Genomic DNA, 25,162 nt, shown 5'->3' on the forward strand with positions numbered 1-25,162 from the left:
ACATGTCCCAGTTATGTAAGCACAAGGAAAACCTAAATGTGTTGGGAGTTGGGACTCATGTACGTTCTATTTTTTTATTTTTTATTATTTTGACAAAAGTAAGAAAATAATAGATAATTTATGTATAATGGAGCAAAAAAGTTTAAATAAAAGGCACATTAACTGGGACACGTGTCACACAGCTATTACGTGCTCACTCATTGTGCTTATGCCTACTACATTCGGACCCCAAACAGATGGTATGTTTCAAATTGGATGGTTGATTTTGGTTCAATTTTTTGGTCTTTTGGGTTTTAATGGCACTGCAATTGTATACAGCCTTAGTATTTAGGCCATTGGATATACTTTTATTTCCAAAACGTGCTTTGCAATTTCAAACCAATTTTTTTGCCAAATACATATAAAAAGGGAGAAAACCATTTTTTCAATGTGTTTTTTGTTAAGCAAAAGCTAAATAATAGAAAGGTCATTTACTAAAACACCCCTTATAGTTTCCTGGATTTACCAAAATTTATCCTATAGTTTGTATTTTACTAAAACACCACTTATAGTTTGCTATGGATTTAATCAATCTTTTATTAGATGACAGTGGAAAATGATAATGTCGACCATAATGTTAATTTAAATAATTTTTATCAAAATAAAATAAAAAATAAAAATACCATTTTTGCCCCTAATAAGACACGAGCAACCACTATATTGGTGGCTATATTTGGTCAATTTTGTTTTTTGTACAAAGAAGTGATAAGGATACTTTTGGACTAAAAAAACATGGCCATTATGGCAAAACAAACATTCCTTAATGAAAGGTTGATTAAGTAAATAAGTTGTAAAACATATGAGATATTTTATTAAAATGAAAACTATAAGGTGGGTTTAAGTAAATATGTAAAATTCAAAGGTGTGTTCTACTAAATGACCCTAATAGAAACACATAAGAGTATACAACTATTTTATATTTTCAAAATTTTTAAATAATTAGTAATTATTTATATTTTATATACTACTTTTAATAATTTTTTTATAATACAAAAATAACAATAATTAATTTTAGTTAGATTTATTCATTAAACTGATGAAACCGACCAACCCGATCAACTTGACCTGACCATATTGGATCAGTTTCGCTTTCGTCATTTGTAAAGCGACCAAAATCGGATGACTTGACCATTGATATATATTAATATATTATATTTTAAATATATTTTTTAATATGGGAAAGTGGGAAATTTTCCATGTTTCTTAGTCAAAAATGTTTTATATCATAAATTTTATTTTTAATAATTGCATTGTAATTTTCAAAATTTAAATTTAATTTTTAAGTTTAAATCTTTTGAATCAACCAACCAAATCAAAAAATTGACCCAAACTGATACAACTTGAATAGCTCGGTTTTTGCAAATGGTCAGTCAGTTTCAATTAACCAAGTCAATTTGGTTGGCAAAACAACCTACAACTAAACCGAACAAACTCATGAACACTCATAATTTAAAATAAATTAATAGTCTCATATTTGATAAATAACAATATTTTAATCTCCAGTAATTGTTGAAAATTTATAGCGAATATACACAATTACTATAAAATATATTGATAATGAAAAAATACAATAATTGCAAACTTACAATAAGTACTAAAAATATATTAAATTAGTCAATAAACAGTATAATCTCTAATAAATATTAATCAATAAGTTATATAAAAAATACAACAAATACAATTAGTACAATAAACAAAATTTAAAATTTTCAATAATAGTAGTTTAATCTCCAATAATTATTGAAAGCTTTTTGATAAATAACAAAACTAAACTAAATTTATACATAATTATTGAAAACACATTTATCACAAAAAATAATAAATAATTACTGAAATACAATAAATATTAATTGATATAAGTGAAATTATTTACTTACAATATTATGTAAAAATATTAAATTATTATTAAAGTTATTTATTTATTAATTTTGTAAAATATTAAATTATTATTAATTTGAACATTATGTTATAATTATTTTTCTAATTTTCTAAATTTTTTAATTTATTACATAACTTATTTATTTTAACTAATTTAAAATCAAGTTATGTTAAATATTTAGTTACTTAACTACTTAAATAATATGTAAAATATATAAATTTTAAAATATTAATTATTTATTGAATTTAGTAATCCACAAAATTATAATTTATACTATCATTACATAATTTTATTACTAATTTTGTAAGATATTGAATTATTATTAATTTCAATATTACGCTATAATTATTTTTCTACTTTTAAAATCTTTTAAATTTATTACATAATCTCGTTATTTTAACTATTTACAATATAATTATGTTAAATATTTAAATAATATGTAAAATATTTAAAATTTTGTGTTATTTACTGAATTTAATAATCCATTAAATTATAATTTATACTATTAATACATAATTTCATTGTTAATTTTGTAATATGTTATATTATTATTATTTTCCATATTATGTTATAATTATTTTTCTACTTATATTTAATTTATTACATATTTTCATTATTTTAACTATTTAAAACCTAGCTATGTTAAATATTTAAATAATATGTAAAGTATATATTTTTTTTTGTTACTTGAATTTTATTTATTTAAATATATTACATATTACTAAATATTTTGTTATATAGTTATTTGTATATTTGTAATATTTTTATTTATGATATTTATTTATTAAAATATTTACAAAAGATTTTATTTTTTAATGTTGTTTTTATTATTTCAGTAACATTTAAATTAATAATCCAGAAAAAAAAACATAACTTAAATTGTTAGTACATAATTTCGTGATATATTTTGTAAAAATATAAAATTATTTTTTGTGTTTTTAATATATATTTTAAAGTTTTTATAAATCTATTACATATTACTAAATATATTTTTTATATATTTATGATATTTGTTATTTATGATTTATTTATTTAAATATTTAAATAAGATTTTATTTTTTGATGTTGATTTTTTATTATTTGAATAACATTTAAATTGATAATTTAGAAAAAACATAATTTAAATTGTTAGTACTTAATTTTGTGATATATTTTGTAAAAATATAAAATTATTTTTTATGTTTTTAATAAATATTTTAAAGTTATTATATAATTTTTTTATAATATTTAAATAATTCTTAAATTTTTAATCCAAACTTTCTTTAGATAGATATAGATAAAAAGTTGGGGAGAGGATAAATAAGAATTAGAGATAATTTAGGGGATAAACTCTGTACTAAATTAGATATAATTTTTGAGATAAATAGGAATTAGAGATAATTTTGGAGAATGTGGGGGATATGGAGGAGGTAGTTGAGGATAAATTTTATGATAAGAGATTATTTAGGTTACTGGGAAAATGCATCTCATTGATTGTTTCAAAAATGACATGAAATAAAAAAATAAAAATTTTAAATAAATGAGAAAAATTTTGACCGCTTTGTTTTAATATATATATATATATATATATATATATAGAGAGAGAGAGAGAGAGAGAGAGAGAGAGAGAGAGTAGTGTAATTTGCATATCTATATTCTATTAATTCCCAAACGCTCTTGCTAGTCATCACTCTTGCTAGCAAATAGCTCATGAGAAGCTTGGCTTGTGGCCACCCCTATTGGCAGCTCCCCTTTGTGGCTCCTAGTTTTCTATGATTAATTTCAAAAGATATTGAACATGAAATTATTAAGAAAAAATGATGGATAAAGAGAGTAAACCATTGAGCAACCTAAAACAATATATGAACATAGAAATGTAATGGCAAGTGATGTAAGATGGATTGTGAAAAAGTGTTTTGCTTGTGCATAATAAAAGATGTGGTTCCTTGGCAATATTTCTGTATTAGCCATCCCAATCTCAAGGATGAAGCCATTTTGCTTATACATATATATATATATTCTATTTTAATAAAATTTTCTTTGTTACTCATCAAGGTTTGGCCATCCCAATCTCAGTGCAAATTTACTAAATGACATCTGTATAAGTCATTTTGACAGTTGAATGTGGTTTACATCCAAGATCCACTATTGGATCTCAAAATCATCCATTACGTGCAGGCATGAATAACTTGGACCATTGGATCAACTCAATGGCTCCTAAATATCAAGTAAAAGTGTCACCCCAGCCTGAATCACCCACATGGATGTTTCTTGAAATGCCCCACAAGATAGCCAAACATGATGAAACACTTATTTTTGCTAAGTTGTAAAGTAACTTTAGCGCCACCTCAACATTTCATTTCAAGAAATGCCCATGCATTGGGGAAAACATGAATTTGATGTTTTCCCGTATGCCCCATACACATAAATCAAAGAATTTCAGTTTTTTTTTTATTATTTATTTGATAAAACAGTGGTTTTATATGTAATAAACACCAATGCCTATGTAGTGTTGATGTAGTGGCATTTTTTCAATAAACACCCACATAACCAAACATATACTAAATATGTCTCATGGACATTGTACTCATATTTCTTATGAATGATTTTTGGCTTTTTGAAAAGAAAAATCAAGCGTATAGAGAACTTTTTTACCATTCCAACAATATAGAGGTAGGAATGGCAACGGGGCAGGGATCATATTCTCCGTCCTCGATCCCTGATGGGGATGGGTTCCCGTGCGAACCTGAATCCCCGAAATATTTTTAGATAACAATAGTTTTTTTTAAAATAAATTTACTTAAAATAACTAAAAAAGGGAAATTTTAAACAATGTTTTAAATATGTAGAAATAATATAATATTATTTAATATAAATAACATTATATATATAATTAGGGTTGGGATGGGGACCTCAATCCCTATCCTTGACCCTAACCCCGATAATAGATTCCTATTAATCCTCGTCTCCATCCCTACCCCACCAATGGATCGGGAAAGTCGAGTCCCTGTTGGGGACAGGGAAAATTGCCATCCCTATATGGAGGTAGAGATGCACCGTTGGAGCATTATAGGGATGACAATAATGATGCATATGTGTAATGACAAATGGGGAAAGGGTTAGAAAAGCAATGAAAGAGAGAGGCGATAAGTTTACCACCCACATGAGTTTTAAAGATTCAGGCCCCTTTTAGTTCACGGGAATAGGGGTTTGAAATCGGAATCGAATAGGCTATTCTTATTAAAACTATTTGGTTGGGCAGAATCGAAATCCCATTCTAATTCCTGCTGGAATGGCATTCCCCTATTCGAGGGATTGGCCATTCCCTACCCCTCCCTTGTGAATAAAATCTCATTCATGTTTATTCCGGTTCTCATTCCCATTTTTATATGAACCAAACATACTATGTAAATAAACTATTCCCCCATTCTTATTCCGATTTATTTTATATGAACCAAACATACTATGAACCAAAAATATCCTCAGTGTATATTTTGAAATTTCGAAAACAATGATGAATAAAGAATCAACAGATATCTAACTCTTTTTGAAAATCTCATGTCATGTCTTTTTTTTAAGGCAAAACTCATGTCATGGTTATGTCAAATTAGGAAATCTCGGTGTATGTTCAAGACTTTTATCCTTTGATTTATTTTAGTCTCATTAATCTCGCCTTTAACAACCACTGCCGCCCACTGAGCATTAATAGAGTGGGGTTCTGACGTCAAACAAGAAACTGACAGATAATAAGATATCTATGGGCGGTTAGGTCAACCTAAGCTGGCTTGATGTGGCTGAATCTGGGATCCAAAAATTGATAAATCTATTAATATACTATAAAAAACTTGATAAATTTATTTTATATGATTTTAAAAAGGAAAAGATTAATTCATTAAATGAAATTTCCCACCAGAAAAAAAAGGTTTATTAACTTTAAATGTAATCAATGCCAATGAACGCCTAGATAGGTAATAAGAGGCGTAGATTCTCCCGAAAATTGGGTGAGGAAAGAATTCGGGACCTGATATTTCAGGTCATTACTCATTACGACCAAAAAAGATATTCCATGTCAACAATTCTTATGCCGCCACGTGGCAAGTCTTTTGGTCATGTTTGGTGGAGACTGGAGGATGCTCCCAGTTTCTGGTGACGAGTGCGCTGGGCATTTGGGGAACACAAAATGCCATCTGAGCGGGGGCTACCGAGCCCTACCAGTTACCTGCAGGCTGCAGCGGGTGCGCATAATTACTGGATGCGCATTTTAGTAATTATCATCAATGCAAATGGAGAAAAAGGAAAAAAACAGAGAAATTTTCGAAACAATGTATGGTCGCCGTCATTTTTCGAAAAGTTCGGGGAGTATTTCGACAAATCGTAGCGGCGTACCTGTAATGCATGCAACCTTCACCGTGGATATTAGAAAAAACCCTATAAGATTCATCCATCCACACTTGGTTTTGTGAATTCGGCCCTCTTTTTGTACTTTCGCAATCTCCATTAGGCATCAACGTAGCCTACGTCGCGGCAGTGATTTTGGGGCTTTCGATCTTCGCGGGTCTGCCCACTCTCCCTCCTAACTATTCGAGAGATTAGTGCATTTGTTTTTCAAATAATTGGATGAAAACTTCCTTGTTCAAACATTTTCGTGTCTGTTAGGGTTTCTCAAATTTCAGATGGCGTTTTCTTTTGCTCGGTACTTTAGCTGATAGCAGATTCTATGTGTTTCTTTCTTTGATTCTGTTATAAGTCTGCAGATCTGCAAAGTTGCTACTTTCGAGCTCGTATTTCTGTTAAATTACTCATTTCAAGATGTTCTGGCGCATAACAGCTCTTTCCGCTTCTTCCCCTGTAAGTGAAACCCTAGATGATTTTGCATCTGTGTTGACATCTTTAGCTTCTTGATCATGGTCTCTATATGTCAATGACAATTGTATTTTGTTATTATAATTTTTTGTTGTTTATATGTTGTTCTTGAATTTTAGCATATTAAGGTTGTGTGCTAAACAGAGCTATAACTATAAGCATCTGCAATTAGTAGTTCAGTAAATGCGGGAAATAAAGCTTTTAGTGCGAGGTTATTTTAACGCTGTTAGTGCCAATCTAAAGTTTGTAAGCTCTGAAAGGAATTTGGTGTCGATTGGATGCTTAGGGTCGAACTCCGATATTCTTTAGTTGTTAATTTAGTTGCTTTATCTGTTCTAGAGGAAGGGAATGTTTAATACTTTGCCTTTCATAAATTCCCGTCATTTATAAATTTCAACTTGTCCCGGCGGTTGAGATATAATGTTGTGGAAGTGGAATTACTGTTCCTTTTATTGTTTTATGGCTTTCCTGGAAGAAACATTTATTTTCCCCATTAGTCCACCTGATTATGTTAACTATTCATAACTTTCTAGGTTATATTTGCTGTTTTACTTCTCTTTTTCTTGACTTTCTCATAATGATTTCATTGGATTTTGACACTATATAGCCTTTCTTGCCTTTCAATTTCAATTTTTTTTTTTTGTTTCATTAGCTGCTCTTGTCTATGTCATAAAGTGTTGAAACATCTTTTCCTCATTGATAGGTGGAAGCAGTGTTGGACAAGGACAACTTCACTTTGGAAGAGCTTCTGGATGAGGAAGAAATAATCCAAGAGTGCAAAGCTCTAAATAGCCGCCTCATAAATTTGTAATATACTTTTCTGCTTTACTTATCACTTATCAGTCTTATCTATGTATGCATTTTCATCCTAATTTATAAGGAAATAAATGCTTTTTCTTTGTATGATTCAATGTACTTGATGCACAGTACTTGTTTTCAGTTAAGCATTATTTTTTTCCCTACCAAATTGTTGATCAGTTGGTCAATGTATCTGACATGAATAAATGCATGTTTATTAATCTACATTTGTTTTATGGGGTATAGTAAATGGATTTTGGTTTTGTTACGAGCTATGGCTTTAGAAAGAAAGTACAAGTGAAAATAACAAGTAGACAGGGAACTTTTTATTCAACTTGTATCAAACCAAAAGTAAAAAACTTACTAGCCTAGTTTTGGAAGTAGGAAGTGAATACCTCTAGAAAGGAAAAAGAAGAGCAAGAAAAATTTAATTAGGCACAAATGGGTTAGGAATTGAATATATGAAGAAAGAAGAAAGTCCAATAAAGAACTACAGCTGGATAGAAATGAAATTTGAGTACCTAAGAGATGACCTAAATAAAGCCTACGAAGTATAAAAAATTTCTAGAAACTGGCATGATTCTATAAAACCATAGAGTTCTCATTGAAGGTATTTTATGGTTGGAAGCCTAATGGAACTCATCTCTTTCTCTTTCTCTCTCTCTCTCTTTCTCTCTCTCTCTCTCTCTTTTCTTTTCCGTTTTTCCCTTTTCTAGTTTGCGTGATAGAACCCAGGTGGATCAGTTACTGCACTATATTGTAGAAGAAGCTCCAGAAGGTGCTGACAGCAAACGTGCTTTCAAGTAATCTGCTCTGACTTAAGGAGATTCTTTTTTTACCAGGATTGCATATTAGATATATTTTGTGTTGTAACTTGTAAATACCAAAGTGTATTTTTCCTGTTGGTTATGTTGCATTTCATGACATCATTTATTTTAACGGTTTAGGTTTCCCTTCATTGCCTGTGAGATATTTACATGCGAAATTGATGTCATCCTTAAGACTTTGGTAGAAGAAGAAGAGGTATATCTTTGCTTTATGTTCATATTTTTTACACTCTTTGTTTATGGAAGTTTCTTTCATAGGGATTACATTTCTAATTAAGTATTCTTTTATTTGTGGTTGCAGCTAATGGACTTGCTTTTTTCTTTCTTGGAACCAAACCGTCCTCATAGTACCTTACTGGCTGGGTACTTCAGCAAGGTACTCTACAGTCTCATTTCTAATTTGTTTATTTATGTTATGTTTTTGTAGGAAATGCCTGGTTTACTACTATCTTTTCACTGTGATTTTCTAGGTTGTTGTGTGCCTTATGTTACGGAAGACAGTCCCACTTATGAATTATGTTCAAGTAAGTATATACTTAACCATTTGTTCTACAAAGACTTTTTATTTATATAAAAAAAAGAGAAACAAACAAATAACTTGTTTTCCCTTTGCTTTTGCTCTATAGCCAGTTTTATAGAATCTAAGTAGAGGTGAACAGTTGAATTTAGTATCTCTGGGCCATGTGAAGGAGTTGGTGCTGCTTAAAGTGTAAGAGGGAAAAAAAAAGAAAGAGAAAGCTCTAACTCTGCACTGCTTCCATCTCATTTTGATTCTGAATTTTGGATGCCAAATAACTCTTATCACTTCCAAATTTCAAAACAAACCAAAATTTAGTATTCTTTTGATCAGTAATAGGAAATCTATATTCATTAGTAAGATTAAATTTAGTAATGTGCAAGTGTACAAGAGAAGAGGCTAAGGTAGCTTCCAAATGAAAAACAGCAGAAATATAGAAGTAAAAACCATAGTGTTGTAGTAGCCCTACCCTAGAGAAACTGGGGAGATTCTGAATTCCTCATTAAATTTGATCCAATTGGTGATTTTCTTCAGCCTTTTTAGTTCATTAGGATCATCCAATGTGGCTGGCAGCTAATGTGGGCCTATGATAGATAAATCTGTTGTTATTCCAAGGTGGTTCAGAAGAAACTCTTAGAGTTGAATCTCATTCCTAGGTTTAGTTGCCAGGGAGTACCTAGTTCTACTGATTTGAAGTTAGGCTAAAACCTACCTGACTCCCTGGCTTGAGGCCTGGTTTCTTAGGGTTAGTTGAACTGGGGCTTTGCTCTGCAAGATTAGGGATTTTTTCCCTTTGTGGGTGTATGGGGAAGCTGCATTGTGGGATTATGCTTCTATCTGATAATGTGGGCCTATGATAGATAAATCTGTTGCTATTCCAAGGTGGTTCAGAAGAAACTCTTAGAGTTGAATCTCATTCCTAGGTTTAGTTGCCAGGGAGTACCTAGTTCTTCTGATTTGAAGTTAGGCTAAAACCTACCTGACTCCCTGGCTTGAGGCCTGGTTTCTTAGGGTTAGTTGAACTGGGGATTTGCTCTGCAAGATTAGGGATTTTTTCCCTTTGTGGGTGTATGGGGAAGCTGCATTGTGGCAGCCTCTGGATTATGCTTCTATCTGATTTTTATTTTTTTGATAAGCATCTGCTGTTCTTTAATAAAACCTCTTTCACGCTGTCACTGGTAAAGAACAAAAAAAATGTTTAAAACGGAAAACTTTCCATCATGCTTGTGCATTATGCACATGAGCCAACACGGAAGTGGTTGATCTGTCAATTCAAATAAGCTTTGTCCCCATCTATAAAAAAAAGAAGCCTTGTCCCAGCCATTTGAAGTTGGCTAGATGAATCCTCTTCCACAATTCTGTTCTATCCAATGCCATATCCATTGTGAAATTTTGGAACCTTATATCATCCCTTACTACATCAATCCATGGCCTTTCTGGTCTGCCCCTAGCTCTTCTATCTCCTTCAACTTGAAACGAATCAATTTTTGTTACTGGTGCTGTGGATGGCCATTTCTGCATGTGATCACCGAGCCATCTTAGTCTACCTTCTCTTGTTTCATAAAAACTCTTTGAAAGGCATGCCTTTCTACTCCACTCTCTCCATTTTATTCTTCTCTATCTCCTGAATGTAACAATAAATTTAGTAGAATCAGTACCCAAGAAAAAAGGTGACAATAAATTGCTCTTATTCAGAATTGTTTGATATTTACATGTTATGAATATGGACGTGATGGTTCTTGGGCATGTGGAGCTCCAGAAAGGGCATCTTCCTTCTGGGTGATCATGATTCTTAATGCACTTAGTTATACAATGATGATACACTGAAAATGATGCAGAACTGTGAAGATTGATGGCAAGGCCTATGTAATGGGAATTGTGAAAGTTAAATTTGTATTTATTAAAAGAAAATGAAATTTAGATGTGCTATTGGAATTTGGAAACAATTCTGTTCTGGTCTCACTGTAGTGGTATTAAGTGGTATGGTAATCTGCAAAGTACCATCATTAGGCATGCCAGACGTAGGCATTCCTTCAAAATTGTCATGTACAAGGAAAACTATAATACTTAGACCATGGATGACTTGTGTGTCTTTCTGGTTTTCTTTGACTCCACTAATTTACCTTTGTTTTTATCAGGTCCATCAGGATGTTATCCGCCAGCTGGTTGATTTGATTGGAATCACATCGATTATGGAGGTCCATCACTAGAATCATAAATGCCTTTCATGTATCTTATTTCAAGGGGTTGTGGATTTTTCGTTTATGTTTGTTTGACAGACCGTAGAGAGTACTCTTTCCTGACAAATTCTTATCCAGGTTTTGGTTCGACTTGTTGGTGCTGATGATCACATGTATCCCAATTTTATGGACGTGATGCAATGGCTAGCTGATAGCAATTTGCTAGAAATGATCGTCGATAAACTGAGCCCATCTGTAAGTGTCCAAAATTGCATATTGTGCTCTTGTAAAATTTTTCCCTTTAATTTTATTGCACTTTATATAAAGTTTGAAGCTATAGTTACCAGTATGTCCCATATCGGCATCGTCTGGTATAGTATATAGAATTTCTGTATCGCTAAATACAAAGTATAGACAGGACAACTTAGGGAAGCTAAACATCCTAAGAGACATGTTTCTAGAATGTTATTGTTCATGTAGGAGTTGGGCTCACATAGAATCATAGAATGCACACCAAATAGGCTTATGTACTTCAGAAAAATGACCATATGCATGATGGTTAGTTGAACTAAAATTGTAATCTGGTAAACTAATTTTTCATTTGTGGATTGTGGAACTTTTGGAATGTCTGACATGTGAATGCATCGCGATTTATGTTTCTGTGCTCAAAATATTGTCCTTGTATTGATTCATGTATGCTATTTGGACACTTATGAATGAGGGGGGAGGGGGGGTGGGTGACACACCAATTTCTAGAACTTAAATAGAGTTGGTCCCTTTTGTGAAGAAATTTTTTCTTTCTCTTTTGGCCATGTTGCACTGTTTACCTGTGCAATTGCTCAGGCATCACATGATATTTTATTTTATTTTGTTCTTATTTTTTTGCTGGCATTCTTGCTATGCATTCTTAGTTTATCATTCTGGTTAGTTTATTGAATGACTTTCTGGTTTCTGATATTTTTGTGCACAAATTGATCAGAGTCCTTCTGAAGTTCATGCCAATGCAGCAGAAACTCTCTGTGCTATCACTCGAAATGCTCCCTCGGCTTTGGCTGCTAAACTTTCTAGCCCAAGGTTTTCAATTTATCTCTTTCACTTGAGATATAGCCAGATTTCCTTTACAGTAGAAACTTTGATATTGATTGGGGGATTGACTCCTTTTTATTGTTGTTATGCAGTTTTGTTGCAAGGATATTTGGTCATGCACTGGAGGTTTCACAAATGAAATCTGCACTTGTGCACTCACTGTCTGTCTGTATCTCTTTGTTAGATCCCAAAAGAGCAGCTATTTTCCCTTTGGCTAATTCTTTCCGAAGTCAACATTTATATGACCCACCCATTTACCTCAATCCTGAGACTGTTGGTGCTATGCTGCCAAAACTTGGTAAGTTGGGTTTGAACCATAACGACCATAGTAGTTAGTTCTGTCATGATTCTTCCTATCAATTTTTATTCTACATACATCAGATCTGATAAATTTTTACTGTAATAAGCTCTCATACACTAGTTTTTTGGTACTTCGGTTGTATTTCTGCTCAGTTTTATATGTTTAATCGGTTTTGAAGTTTTGTTGACTGCAGTTGATTACTCCTTTCTTTTCCCATCTATGGGCATCACTACGTAGTTTATTGCTATATGCTTTTTGCATTTACTGCCTTTGTAATGGTTTCTTTTTGCTTTGGGTTTTAATGTGGATCATATGATTTTGCATTTACTGCATTTACTACGGTTGTTAATGATTTGTTAAACGATGTTACCAATTTGAAGTCTCCTATAACATAATTCCTTGTCTCTTTTTGTGACCTTAAAACAACCAAAAACTTGCTGAGTCAGGATTTGATATCCTGGTTTAATATACTCTCTTTCCATCCTGAGCCAGATGGATTATATGATTGTGATGTTTGATTTGAGTGGTATGCAATTATGATCAATTCAGCAATTGCTTATGTTCATATTGGTTTGTAGAACTTAACAATAAACAAGGGTTTGCTTTTTTTGTGATGTATCTTCAGTTATCAAATTGAGAAATCATTTTGTTGTTTGTTCTCCAAGAAACTTGAAATAAATAGTTATTATGATATTTGTGAAAACCATCAAGCTTATTATTTGATGCTGTACCATTTTTTACTAGCTTGTAATCCATCATGATATGCATTGGGAACTTCTAAAGAATATATCCTTAATTGCAGTTCTTTGTGTCTTTTCTTATAGATAATGTTTTAAAAATTTTCACAACCTTAACCATCCTTTTACTGCCCGACATTAATGCAGGGGACTTGCTTATGCTTTTGAATGTTTCCTCTGATGAGGGGGTTTTGCCTACGTCATATGGCAAACTTAGGCCTCCTCTTGGGAAGCACCGCCTAAAGGTTTGTTCCTATCTTGGATATAATGTGGGGCTTAATGTTATATTGTTAGTTAATTTAATAATAGCCTTTTGATATGTAAGCTTTGACATCTTTTCTCTGAGAAACCAATAACGGTAGACCTGCCTTTCTTTCTTTCACTTGGTGGGAACCGAACCTGAAAATCTAAGGTTGAAATTTGGGTTAGGGTTAGGGTTGAAAAGTCCAAACCCGATTTAACTTTGGGTTGGGTTGGGTTAGGGTTGAGGCCTTGGCCAATCCGTCCCAACCCAAACCCGACCTAGCTTGATATTTGTATATTTGCAAATATGCATCATAAATGTATGTATATATGTATGTCAACAATTTTGACAAGTAGAGTAGTTGGGCCAACCCTAACCCAACCCGGTGGGGTTAGGATTGGGGGTTCTTTAGCTTGGGTTGGGTTACGGTTGACCTGAACCCAACCTAAACCAAGCCCAACTTGCACCCCTAGTTGTGTTGGACTTTGCTGATTATCCAAACATGTAGCATAGTTCTCTTATGAACACATATAGGATGGGTTAGTACATAGTAGGTGGTTTGACTTTCTGGAGTGGGAGTTGGCTGGTTGTTCAAATGTATTAAACAAATCTTTATCAATGCGTATGTCTCAATTAGGTGGCTTTCATAAATCATAACTAGTTTGACATTATTTCTTTTGTTAAGATTTCATGCTATGTGTAGTTTAGATGCTGAAATGGGAATATTATTGATCTTCAAGTTTTTCTCTTTTTCCTAATTCTTTTTTAACAATGCCATTTCAGATTGTGGAGTTCATTGCAGTTCTATTGAAGACTGGCAATGAAGTTGCTGAGAAGGAATTGATCAGCTCTGGTACTATCCAGAGAGTCCTGGATCTATTTTTTGAGTAAGTTATTATTTATTTAATTTGTGTATTTGGCCAAAGTTTGCAAATTACCAGTAGTTTAACATATTATTTGTAATGTGTGCAGGTACCCATTCAATAACTCACTGCATCATCATGTAGAGAGTATTATCTTATCATGCTTGGAAAGCAAGAATTATGCAATTATTGATCATCTCCTCCGAGATTGTAATTTAGTTGGTAAAATTCTCCAGGCAGATAAAAATCCTGCTATTCCTGGAGATTCAAATCAGGTAGTCAAATATTCATATAATTGTGGAAGTTCTCATTGTTTGAGCATCTCTAATTGATGCTGTTTTTTGATGTCATTCATTCATTCATTCTGCTTCTTCTTCTTTCATGTGTTCAAAATAGTGTACATGGTGCTATGAAATACTTTCCGTCAATCTAGCTTTAGTTGGCCAAATCTTCAGGCTAACCCTATTTGTTCTAATCTTGATAGATTTTTAGTTTCATTTGATTGGAAGGAGCATTGGACAAGTTTGTTGGGAAGAACTCTGCCTAGAATTAGCTTAGATCATTGGCTGATTTGCTTATTGAGAAGCATAGATGGGGGTCCGATCCCTTTCAACTTTGAGAACATGTAGCTTACCCACCCGGGGTTCAAAAATAGGGCTAAGGAATGGTGGGATACTTTGGTTCAGCTACTAAAATGGGAAGGGCAAAAGTTCCTAAAGAAGTTGTAGTTGCTTTGTCATACCTCTATGTACAAATTAGCTTGGTAAATTAGTGAGGTGACCCTTCATTGTCACTTTGTTACCTAGGCATTGCCTTGACAACCAGGCTTGGAGTACACCTTGCACAGGACAAAAAGTTCTTTGTAAAGAAAAGTGGAAAATTATGGCATTGCCTTAGTGTTGAATGGGCTCTCCTAAGTGGATGAAATGTTTGTGTTGGGCACACTTCAGATTCTGAGACTTCATGGATTCTTGGGCATTTAACATAATATCTACTTGCTTGTTTGATAGAAATTAATAGTTGATATACACAATAATGCTATTTTTCTAGAAACCATTTTTAACAAAGAAAGTTCCAGAGTTTTATGTATATAATGTTAGAAAGCAAAAAGTTGTGCGCTGTACCATTTGAATAGTTTATACTCCTCTTTGGTATGGTGAAAGGTGATGAAGGTTTACGGGGACATCAAAATATGAGGACACTTGGAGATTGATTGGCACAAAAGGATGAAAGTGGCAAAAAGGAGAAAATTTTGATTTTTTGTTGTGAACTGAAGAAAAACCTTAGTTGGGTCAGTTTTAGTTGTACTGATGGCTGTAAGTGGCTGATTGTAAAACTATAGAGGTAGAGAGAAAGGAGGGATTCTAGCTCCATAAATGCTTTTTTAGTGAACTCTCCTTGCTCCAGAAAATAGAAACCTAATTTTTAATTTCTGCTACCCTATTAAAATCCACTGGCCACCTATTCACTCCCCCAGTCTAAATCAGCCTTATACCACTGGTTGCATATCGTATTGTTCTGTTTTTTCTCAATTATGTTATATTTTATTTCACCCCAAGTTATAAGAACCTCCCCTAGTTATAAAAGGCCATTATCCAGTGTTGATCCCAGTCATCTGTGTCTTGGGAGGGTAGACTGGATACAGTCCTACACCTTTTTTTTCTTTGCGCAAAGCGGCTGCTCTTAGACTTGAACATGCATTCTCATGCTTTCCAGCCCAAGGTTTGACCATTAAACGAAGTAATGACCTCTAGCCTTCCATATTCCAACTTCTAATTTAATAAACAATGCTCCCAAGAAGAAGGGCTGACTTTGGCATGTGGCAAAGGGTTTTCAGCTGAATTCCCCATCAATAGATGGCTAGGAAAGGAATTTGTGGATCTCTCGTGTTCTGAAGTAAGAAATCCAAGTAGCACATTTGTCCTTTATATAATACATTCATTGATACAGACATGCATGCATACATACATGCATTCATGTATATACAATACATTCATTGGCACTACATTCTTTTATACCTTTACTCTTATTTTTTGTGATATATTCTTTAATGTTGCAGCCAACCTTACCTGCTGCTAGAAGATTTGCTCCACGAGCTGGCTACCTTGGACATGTCACTCGAATCTCTAACAAACTTGTTCAACTAGGACATGGTAACAGTCACATTCAGGCATTTCTACAGGTTGGTCTTGCAAGTTGTCTCTGGCTGACTTGAGAAAGTCAGTGTATGACGCTCAAATTCAAATGTGTTTGAAAATCATATTTCCTCTATAGTGAAGCCTTTTAAGGAACTGTAGTTGTGGATTTAATGTTATCTCAAGGGACTTGACATTTCTTTTAGATTATCTCTGCAATTTGTGGGTGCCATATTTCCTTATTTGTCTGTTAAGTTGAGTTTTGGGCCTATTCTTATTGGAACGCTTTGTTCTGTAATGGTGATGCCTTGTTCTTTCTACATTGTAGCAAGATGCCAATCCATGATTGAAGTACTTTGTGTATTATTATACCCTCAGAATAGGTACCCATTTGTCCATCTTGAACAAATTGCAGTCGTTTAAAGCAGTTGCCAAATATTTGACTGGTCATTTTCCAAAATTTTCAGTAGAAAAGTTAGCAAGGAACTTTGAGAGAATACATGTTATCACTACTGGCACTTTATTGTGTTGCTCCATTCTTTATGTCAGTAAACATCTTGGTATAATGGTACCTAGGTTTGGCTGGAAAAATGGCTCTTTCTTAACATGTTTGTGTTATTAGCTTCCAGTTACAGTGTTGCATCTATGGGAAATTATATGCTCTGGGTCAATTTTGTCTGGAGCATATTTTGGAGGAATTTTGATTCAACTTTGGTTCATTTACTTTATCTAGGAAAATGGTGAATGGCTTGATTGGCAAAGCACTGTTCTAGAGGAGCGTAATAATGTGGAAAATATCTACCGCTGGGCCTGTGGGTAAGCTTCTTATCATCACTTAGTGCTACATTGTTTTGTTTTGGATTAACATGTTGGGCATACAATTTGTAGTAATACAGTTAAAGCTGAGGTCTACCCCATTGTTTTGCTCGGTGGACTTTTGTCTTCGAACTTGCTAAAAAGGGTACAAAGAATCCCTGTTCTTGAAGGAAGCAATTTATCATGAACTATGGATGTTGGTTGGGTCCAAGGTTTAAAATTCCGCAACGTATCGGGCTGTATTGGCTGATACTTATTGTTTTGACAAGGGCCTGATATGTGGAATGGGTCAAGTTCCGTGGATGCGTTCCTTTTTGTTTGTATTGGCCTGATATGGGCCTGTATTGGGTTGTTTTGAGCGGGTCCAATATGGACTGTAACAGTGTGTGTTGGCCGATACATTTGGAATTTTGGATTTTAATCTCTTTTAATGACATATTTAATGTTAACCCCTATCTTTAAGACACACTGTTACTCCTATATTCAGTGCTAGTTTATACATTTAAGGCAATATTAATCCTCAAATTTGAATTTGAAGGCATGCCATTAAACGCATTACACACCCTTTATTTAGCTATATAACCCATAAATGGGTGATACTGTAACAAGAAGGTTTGAACCCTGGTTATTAGTTTGTAATGATCACCAAGTCCATCATTATGTGCTGCTATATTTGCTTGTTAAAATTATATGCATATTTGTTCTTAAGTAAGCTTTCTCTTCTTGGTGGATGTTTGTCAATAAATGCTAAAACTGTTCATTAAAATTTATATATTAATAAACTTTAAGACAAATTATATTGATTTTCTGAAAATTAAGGTAACATACACATTTTATATATTAATAACTATTAAGCCAAATTATATTGTCAGACATGCAGACTAGCACTTTCTTTTGGTTTTTATATTAAAATATTTGAACTTTGAATGCTATATGTTGGTCTAGTATCAGTTGGTGAAAAACCAAAAGTATTTAGGGCTGATGTAGACCAAGTCTTGGACATATTGCAATCCAGAAGGTTGCCTACCTCTGGCAGACAGCACAGATTGGCCCATGATCTCTACATGTATTAGATAAAGGGTGGGTTGTGTAGGGAAGGCCCCTACTTGACCTGATCAGAAATTTTTTCGTAATATCAATATGAAGCTATGATATCAAGGGTTTGAAGAAGCACTTGCATGGTGGTTTTCATTTTATTTGGTTAAATAATTGGGGTTACAAGTTACTATTTATTGTATGGCTTTTGGTGGTTTTCATTTTTCATTCATATGAACTTTAAGCTTTATTGCAATCCTTTCCTTGCAGTCGTCCAACAGCATTGCAGGACAGGGCAAGGGATAGTGATGAAGATGATCTTCATGATAGAGATTATGATGTGGCAGCGTTGGCTAATAATTTAAGCCAGGCTTTTAGATACAACATGTTCGAACATGAGGGAGAGGAGGTATTTTCAAAGTTGCCTGAACCTGTATGGTGTTGACTATGTAGTGGTGCATGCTGTTTGTCTTCGGTTTGATAAATTTTGTTTTTCATGAATTCTACTTATGTTGTTGTTTTATGGTTTGCCTTGCCTCTTGCAGGTCCATGGATCTCTTGAGCGAGATGACGAGGTAATATTGCTGGTCTTCTAAGCTAATGTAAATTGTTATGTTTATTTCATATCATGGATTATGTAGGAAACACCAAAATATTATTAATTACTGAGGTTGAGAAATCTAGGTGGCAACAAATATTTTTCTTACATTATAAATTTTAATATATTATTTTGTCAAATAACTGCAGGATGTGTACTTTGATGATGACTCAGCTGAAGTTGTAATATCATCACTGAGGCTTGGTGATGACCATGAAAGGTAAGATTTCTGGTCACTGGGATATTAAAATTATCTTGGCCATTATGCAATATTGGCCTCAAGGATCAAAATATCGACATGTCAGATACCAACAATTGGGTATCGGTGTGTTGATAAGACTGATACTCTTGCCTTTTTTTTATTTCTTTTATCTTTTTATGTGCGACTCGGGTTGGCCAGAGTTAACATTTTGCACTGCTTCGGGTTCAGGCTTGGAGTCAAGCCCATTCAAAATTTGACACAACCCCAAGTTCCCAACCCAAACCCACCCAAGTTGCACCTCTAAGAGGGATACCTTCTTTTATCCCAAACTTTACCCACCAACCCTGTATGTATCAATATATCCATGCGTCTCCATGACTACTTGAGTGTATTGTATCGATATTTTGATCCTAGCTTTCTGTTCTTGGGAAGGGTTGACTGGATATAGTCCGGACTTTTGGCATTGTTTTTTGCATAAGGTGGCTGCTCTCAGACTCGATCGAACCTTTGTTCTACTTGCCAGCCTGAGAATTTTCCACTACACCAAGCAATGGCCCCTGGCATATTCAGAAGCAGTCATGAGTTTGCTAAGGTGCCAGTTGAGTGGTAGTTGTCCTAGAAAAAAATCTACGTTCAGTACACTAGTCAGGGAATTAGTGTGCAACTTGGGCTGGTTATATTGGGTTTAAGGTCAATCCAGGCTTAACCCAAGACCTGAGCCTTGGGGTCGGGCCTGGGCCTGGACCAACCTTAGGTCAAAGCCCGAGTTAAGCAGCTCAAGCTAAACCAAACACAATTCAAGCTGGGCTGGGGTGCACTTAAGCAGACCTGCGCAAGTTGGTATAATAAAGGAAAAAAAGGATACAATTATAATACGGTTATTTGTAAATATGATATAGTTTTAGAAAGGAATACAACTATGCATGCACTTAACATGCATAATGCATCTGATAAAAAATATACCTATGTATACATGTTTGTGCATTACAGTGGACTTAGTTGATAACATGGGCAAGATATTAGATATATACTCTGGAATGTACATTCTATTGTAAATTGTAGTAGTACATGCACACACAGATAAATGCACAATATACGTGGGAAAAGATGCACGATGTACAAATATACATTCGGTGGGTAAATATATTATAGAAACTTGGGCTGGCATGGGTCGGGGTTGCTTTGTCTTGGGCATAACTTGGCTGGCTGAAGCCCCAATCAAACCCAACTTGAATTTAAGGTCATGCCTGTTTTCAGGCCCAAGTCCAACCAGAGCCTGAAAGCCCAAGAAAAAACGAAGACAAAATTCATTGTAAAAAAAGTGCAAGTCTACATGATCTTGATGCATGGCACTGGAGCTGCATAATAGAAAGTTTACCCTGTTTCCCCATGTCACTGTTTTCCCTCTTGGAAGCTTCATCAGTTCTTTTACATGCAACTAAAAGAGTCCTTTTTCCTGGCCTATATTCATTTTTAAGAAATTAAGAAAATACTGCACTATCTATTCATGGGATTTATAGGAAAGAAGTGAAACACCAATTTGATGGATACATGGCTCGAGTCCAGAGAATCCTCATTAGTAGGTCTGGTTCAGGGACATCCCCCTTGTGGTTAAATGATCCAGTCACTGCATGCTTCAAAGCCTGCAGAACATTTTTTTTCTTTTATTTTCCTGTCCTTTCTTAATCAGTTCATACAACAGTCGGTTAACCAAGGACATTTGGATTGTCACTCACAGATGGTTACATTTCTGTATTTCTTGATGCAGCAGTTTGTTCACAAATTCCAACTGGTTTGCTTTTCAAGATGATAGAATTGTTGGTGAACATCTGAGCACCTCTCAGTCGGAGAAGATGGATGAAGTCAATATGACTGGAGCAACAAATGGTGGCGGTAGCAGTAGTGACGATGAGGTAGTGGTGGGAGAGGATGACGAATTAGTTGAAAGCATGGTAGCTTCTGTAAACGGGGCATCAAGTTCCAGCACAAAGATTCAGGATGAGTGCACTGGTAATGGTCCTACAAGTGGGGGAGACCTGAATCCCCAAAGTGACAAGGCAAGTGCTTCTGGTGATTTGGGTTTCTTCCGGTTTGACACAACAGATAGTAGCAACCCATTTGGTGATAGGCCATTTCCTCATTGGGTGGGGTGGCAAGAATCGCCAGATTTACAGGTTGGTGGATCTGGGAGGAATCCATTCAGTGATAATGGCGCCTCCAATATTGATATTTTCAGCCCAATGGATTCTACTGGGACTACCATCAATCCTTTCTCTAATGGGGAGGTGAAAATGCATAATGGTGCAACGAGTTCTTTGGTTTCCAATGATGGGCCTGTGGGGACTGCTGCAAGTCACATGACTGCTGTACCGTCATTGTTTGAGGAGGATGTTGAATTTGTCGGTGTGGAATCAGAGGGCACGGAGAAGGCAATGGAGCAGGCCCTGAAAGAGGGGATAGTAGGGGAAGCAGGTCCGTTGAAGAGGAATCGTGAGCCCAAGGTATCAGAGAAGTCCAATGAGGATGGTTCAGGGATGTTTGAGTTCAACGATACAAACTATTGGAGGGTCGATCAAGAGGTTGCTGTCGTTCAGGAGTGATTGGTTGCTTATGGGTTGTCTGTCTCGGTCAGATATTTGAGCCATACGTTACGGGTGCCGTGGATGTTGGCGGCAAGGGTATTCTGGCTCGTGTATGTACAGTATATTTTTCCAATTAGGGATTGGGTACTGGATCGTGTTATGCTCTCTTATTTTTTTGTTGTTGTTGCTATTGTTGTTATTATGTTTTCTGTTCTGTTTCATTTTTTACCCTTAACTGGGGATTTTGTTTCGATGCCTCGTAGCCTCCATATTTTATATTCCCATCGTCCACGGTTTTCTTTCTGCATAATGACCCAAAGTAATTTGGATTTCTTCACACTATCAGTAGGGCTGTTGTCGGATTAGAATAGGATAGATGATAGACGGATAGGCCACCTGTCTTATCTAGATGTTAGATGGGACTTAGTATGCCAATAGTTGATGTTTTTTTTTTTTTTTTCATTTTTAGAGGAAAATAGCTAAGTTTGTTTATAACATAACGAAAGGAAAAAAAAAAAAATTATGCTGCCAGAGTCGCACTCTTAACATAATCGATTATGTTTCGAAAGTAATGAAATGAGAAAAAACTTTATTTTGACAAAATTGCTTCATAGCCCTAACGCCCATCAGGCATCAAATCCTACCAAGTACCAACCTTTTACTTGGGACGTTTTTAGTGTTTATTTTTGGGAGAATGATCAATCAGCCCAGGGTCAGAATTTGTAGGTCCCAAGTACAGTTGGAGTGGATGTCAGTTTGGAATTGATGCTAATTTATGGGTGGGCATTGGTGTGTAGAGTGAGATTTTTTGTCCTTTTGAATATTTATAGTTTTGCAGTGAAAATCAGAAATCTACATTGGGCTTGATTTTAACCTCTCTATTCAACAATCAACAATGATAAAAAGGAGTTCATGGTTTTGATTAGATCGTAAATAGAATTTTAAAATCCATTGAGATAGAGAGGTTAAAAGTTAGAGCAGTATAAAACAACATTTAATGCCTGTATTGCTAGTTCTTTTAAAGAAAATTAGACTAAACACAACATTTAATGTCTCTTGCAAAAGAAGTTTTCATTTCATTTGAAACCAACCCAAGCCCGACTTTAGTTGAAGTCAATGGTGTGATCAGAGTCAGTGGCGGATTACTAACGATTGAGATTAAACAGACATGTTTTAAAAGTTTAGGTATTGAATTAATACGTTTTGAAGTTCGAAGACTAAAATGATATTAGGCCCAAAATACATGATACTACGTTACCTATAATATGTGGAGTGTAAAACTTTGTATTTTATATTATTTTATATGTATTTATACTGTATATATTTGTATTTGTATTCTTTCCAAATTGAACTTAGGCATTTTTTGTTAGTTTACACACATATAAATCAGAACTGATTCGAAATTTATTTTTTTTGAACTGATCAAATCGGTTTGAGTTAGTTCAATTCGATCGTTTTTCTTTATTTTATAAACAACCGAAACCCCAATTACAATCTATCATGTAAGAATCTTTAAGAAAGCCTGTTAAACTTTTTTAATTCCAACTGTAGTAGGCATGTTAGGTAAACACAATGAGTGAGCACCTAATAGCTGTGTTACACAACTCCGGATGTAGTACATTAGGTAAACACAGTGACTGAACACCTAATAGCTGTGTTCATTTCCCAATTAATGTGCCTTTTATTCAAATTTTTTTTGTTGCGTTGGACAAAAAATATTTATTATTTTATTATCTTTGTCAAAATAATTAAAATTAAAAATAATAAAAATAAAAAACCTAAACATTTTGGGAGTTAGGAATGATTTATGTTTTATATTTTTATTGTTTTTTAATTTTAATTATTTTGAAAAATAATAAAATAAAAAATAATTTCTATCTAACGTAACAAAAACGTTTGAATAAAATAGGCATTAAAGTCCGCTACTGGACTCGCGCAGCAGATACAGAATTACAGATACAAACAGTCAAGGGGTTTTGTTGTCATTTAACATTAATTTTAAGTCCATCTGTGATCTTTGTAGACTGTAGTCATACAGAGAACTCCGAAATTCCGAATCAGAAGTGTCGATTCCTCCACTGCTCTCACCCTCCGAACTTCCAGAGTCAAACTATCGACGCGGATAGGTAATGCTCTCTCCCTTTTCCATCTTACTATTTTGAGCTTCATATTTCGGCTTCTTTCTATTTTCAAAATTGTATGTATCGTTTCATTTTTTCAACTAATTATTTGTTCACTTGCTCTCTGCTGCACCCTTTTTTCTTAGCTCTCGACTTTATTTTCGTCCCTTTTCGTCTTTTCTTTTACTCTGTCTTTTTCCGTTTTATCTTGGTACCTGCGTCTTTAATCTACATCACCGAGTCGACTCTTCACGTTTCTAACGAAGCGCTTAATCGAATTTTGGTATCCTTAAAATCTGTTTCTTATTTTCTTTGTTTGGTCTTAATGATTTGATAAAATAACACATCTATACTACTGTAAAAAGTACGGATGGCAATTTTATCCCGCTATATTTAAATTTATTAATAAAAGACTGAGGGCAAATAAGATAATTACTTCTTAATATTAAATGGGTTGAAAAGAGGTAATTTAAAGATATTCAATGCATTCAATTCTCTCTCATTAAATATTAACTTGTATTTATGTTCATTGATTTATACATTTAATTTAGTTTTGTTTCTTTTAATCATTAAGTTCTATTAATTGAATCCATACTTAATAAATTAATTCCAATAACATAAAACCTTATAATTTTAAAATCTACCTAGAAAAAATGGTGTTTTCATCTAGGTGGTAGTAAGAAATTAAATCATTTTGGGTCAAATGGGCTAATCCATGTTGTCACGATTAAATAATAAAATTAAAAAAATTAGAAACATTTTTTAACATACATATTAAACAATAATAGTTATGATAAATAAGAAATATTTTTACTAATGATGAAAATGGAATGTAAAATTTAAAATCAATTGGAAATAAAAATATTTTCCTATTCTCTCACATTAAATCCTATATTTAAGATACATTTTTTTCATCATTAAGTTCTTGTAATTAAATCCATAATATTAATTTTAATAGTATAAAAATAAATATTTTGAAAAGTAAATTGAAAACAAAACCATTTTCTTCCCTCCCGGTGGTGGGCAAGCAATTTGACCATTTGGGGTCAAATGGATTGATAAATAATGCCATAATTAAATAATAAAAATTAAAATAAATAACTAGGAAATGTAAGAAGTATTTTTATTAATGGTGAAAATGGATTGCCAAATTTAAAATCCACCTATAAATGAAATGATGCCATAATCAATTAATAAAATTTTTAATAATAGAAAATACAAAGAATCACAAAAGTATTAAAAAAAAGATAAAGAAAATTTTGGGCACATTTCTAATGTTATATATATAAAAAATAAAATATTGGGTACATCTCTAATATCGTGCATTCATTATATTGAACAAAAATAAGTTTTATACATAA

General features: G+C 33.6%; 2 protein-coding genes across 11 annotated transcripts in view; both read left to right on the forward strand.

Annotated features, from left to right (window-relative positions):
* The first annotated feature begins 6,213 nt into the window (after window positions 1–6,213).
* LOC148868422 (uncharacterized) lies at window positions 6,214–21,934 on the forward strand. 7 transcript variants are annotated; one of them, XM_088969118.1, is made up of 20 exons: window positions 6,214–6,452; window positions 6,652–6,745; window positions 7,464–7,567; window positions 8,275–8,361; window positions 8,506–8,581; window positions 8,687–8,761; window positions 8,856–8,909; window positions 11,041–11,100; window positions 11,221–11,337; window positions 12,062–12,156; window positions 12,261–12,466; window positions 13,354–13,451; window positions 14,234–14,337; window positions 14,423–14,588; window positions 16,373–16,495; window positions 17,182–17,264; window positions 18,570–18,708; window positions 18,845–18,874; window positions 19,047–19,117; window positions 20,868–21,934. In XM_088969118.1, the coding sequence occupies exons 2-20, from the start codon at window positions 6,707–6,709 to the stop codon at window positions 21,697–21,699; spliced, it is 2,559 nt and encodes an 852-aa protein (XP_088825244.1). In that variant the 5' UTR covers window positions 6,214–6,452; window positions 6,652–6,706; the 3' UTR covers window positions 21,700–21,934. The 7 variants fall into 7 exon arrangements, with proteins under 7 accessions (XP_088825244.1, XP_088825246.1, XP_088825247.1 ...); XM_088969120.1 differs by having other exon boundaries at window positions 6,252–6,452; window positions 6,645–6,745; XM_088969121.1 differs by having other exon boundaries at window positions 6,252–6,452; window positions 20,871–21,934.
* Window positions 21,935–23,614: 1,680 nt separating this feature from the next.
* LOC148868423 (Zn-dependent exopeptidases superfamily protein) overlaps window positions 23,615–25,162 on the forward strand; it is a 104,305-nt gene continuing 102,757 nt past the window's right edge. For 2 of the 4 annotated variants that reach the window (XM_088971257.1, XM_088971258.1), the window contains exon 1: window positions 23,617–23,807. The gene's annotated coding sequence lies outside the window, so the exon portion shown is untranslated. Of the gene's footprint in view, window positions 23,808–25,162 lie in introns of all 4 variants that reach the window. The other 2 variants (XM_088971256.1, XM_088971259.1) reach the window with 2 other exon arrangements.

The sequence above is a fragment of the Nelumbo lutea genome, chromosome 2, assembly GCF_056320005.1.
Source record: "Nelumbo lutea isolate HS-2025 chromosome 2, American lotus-T2T, whole genome shotgun sequence".
Taxonomy (NCBI): Eukaryota; Viridiplantae; Streptophyta; class Magnoliopsida; order Proteales; family Nelumbonaceae; genus Nelumbo; species Nelumbo lutea.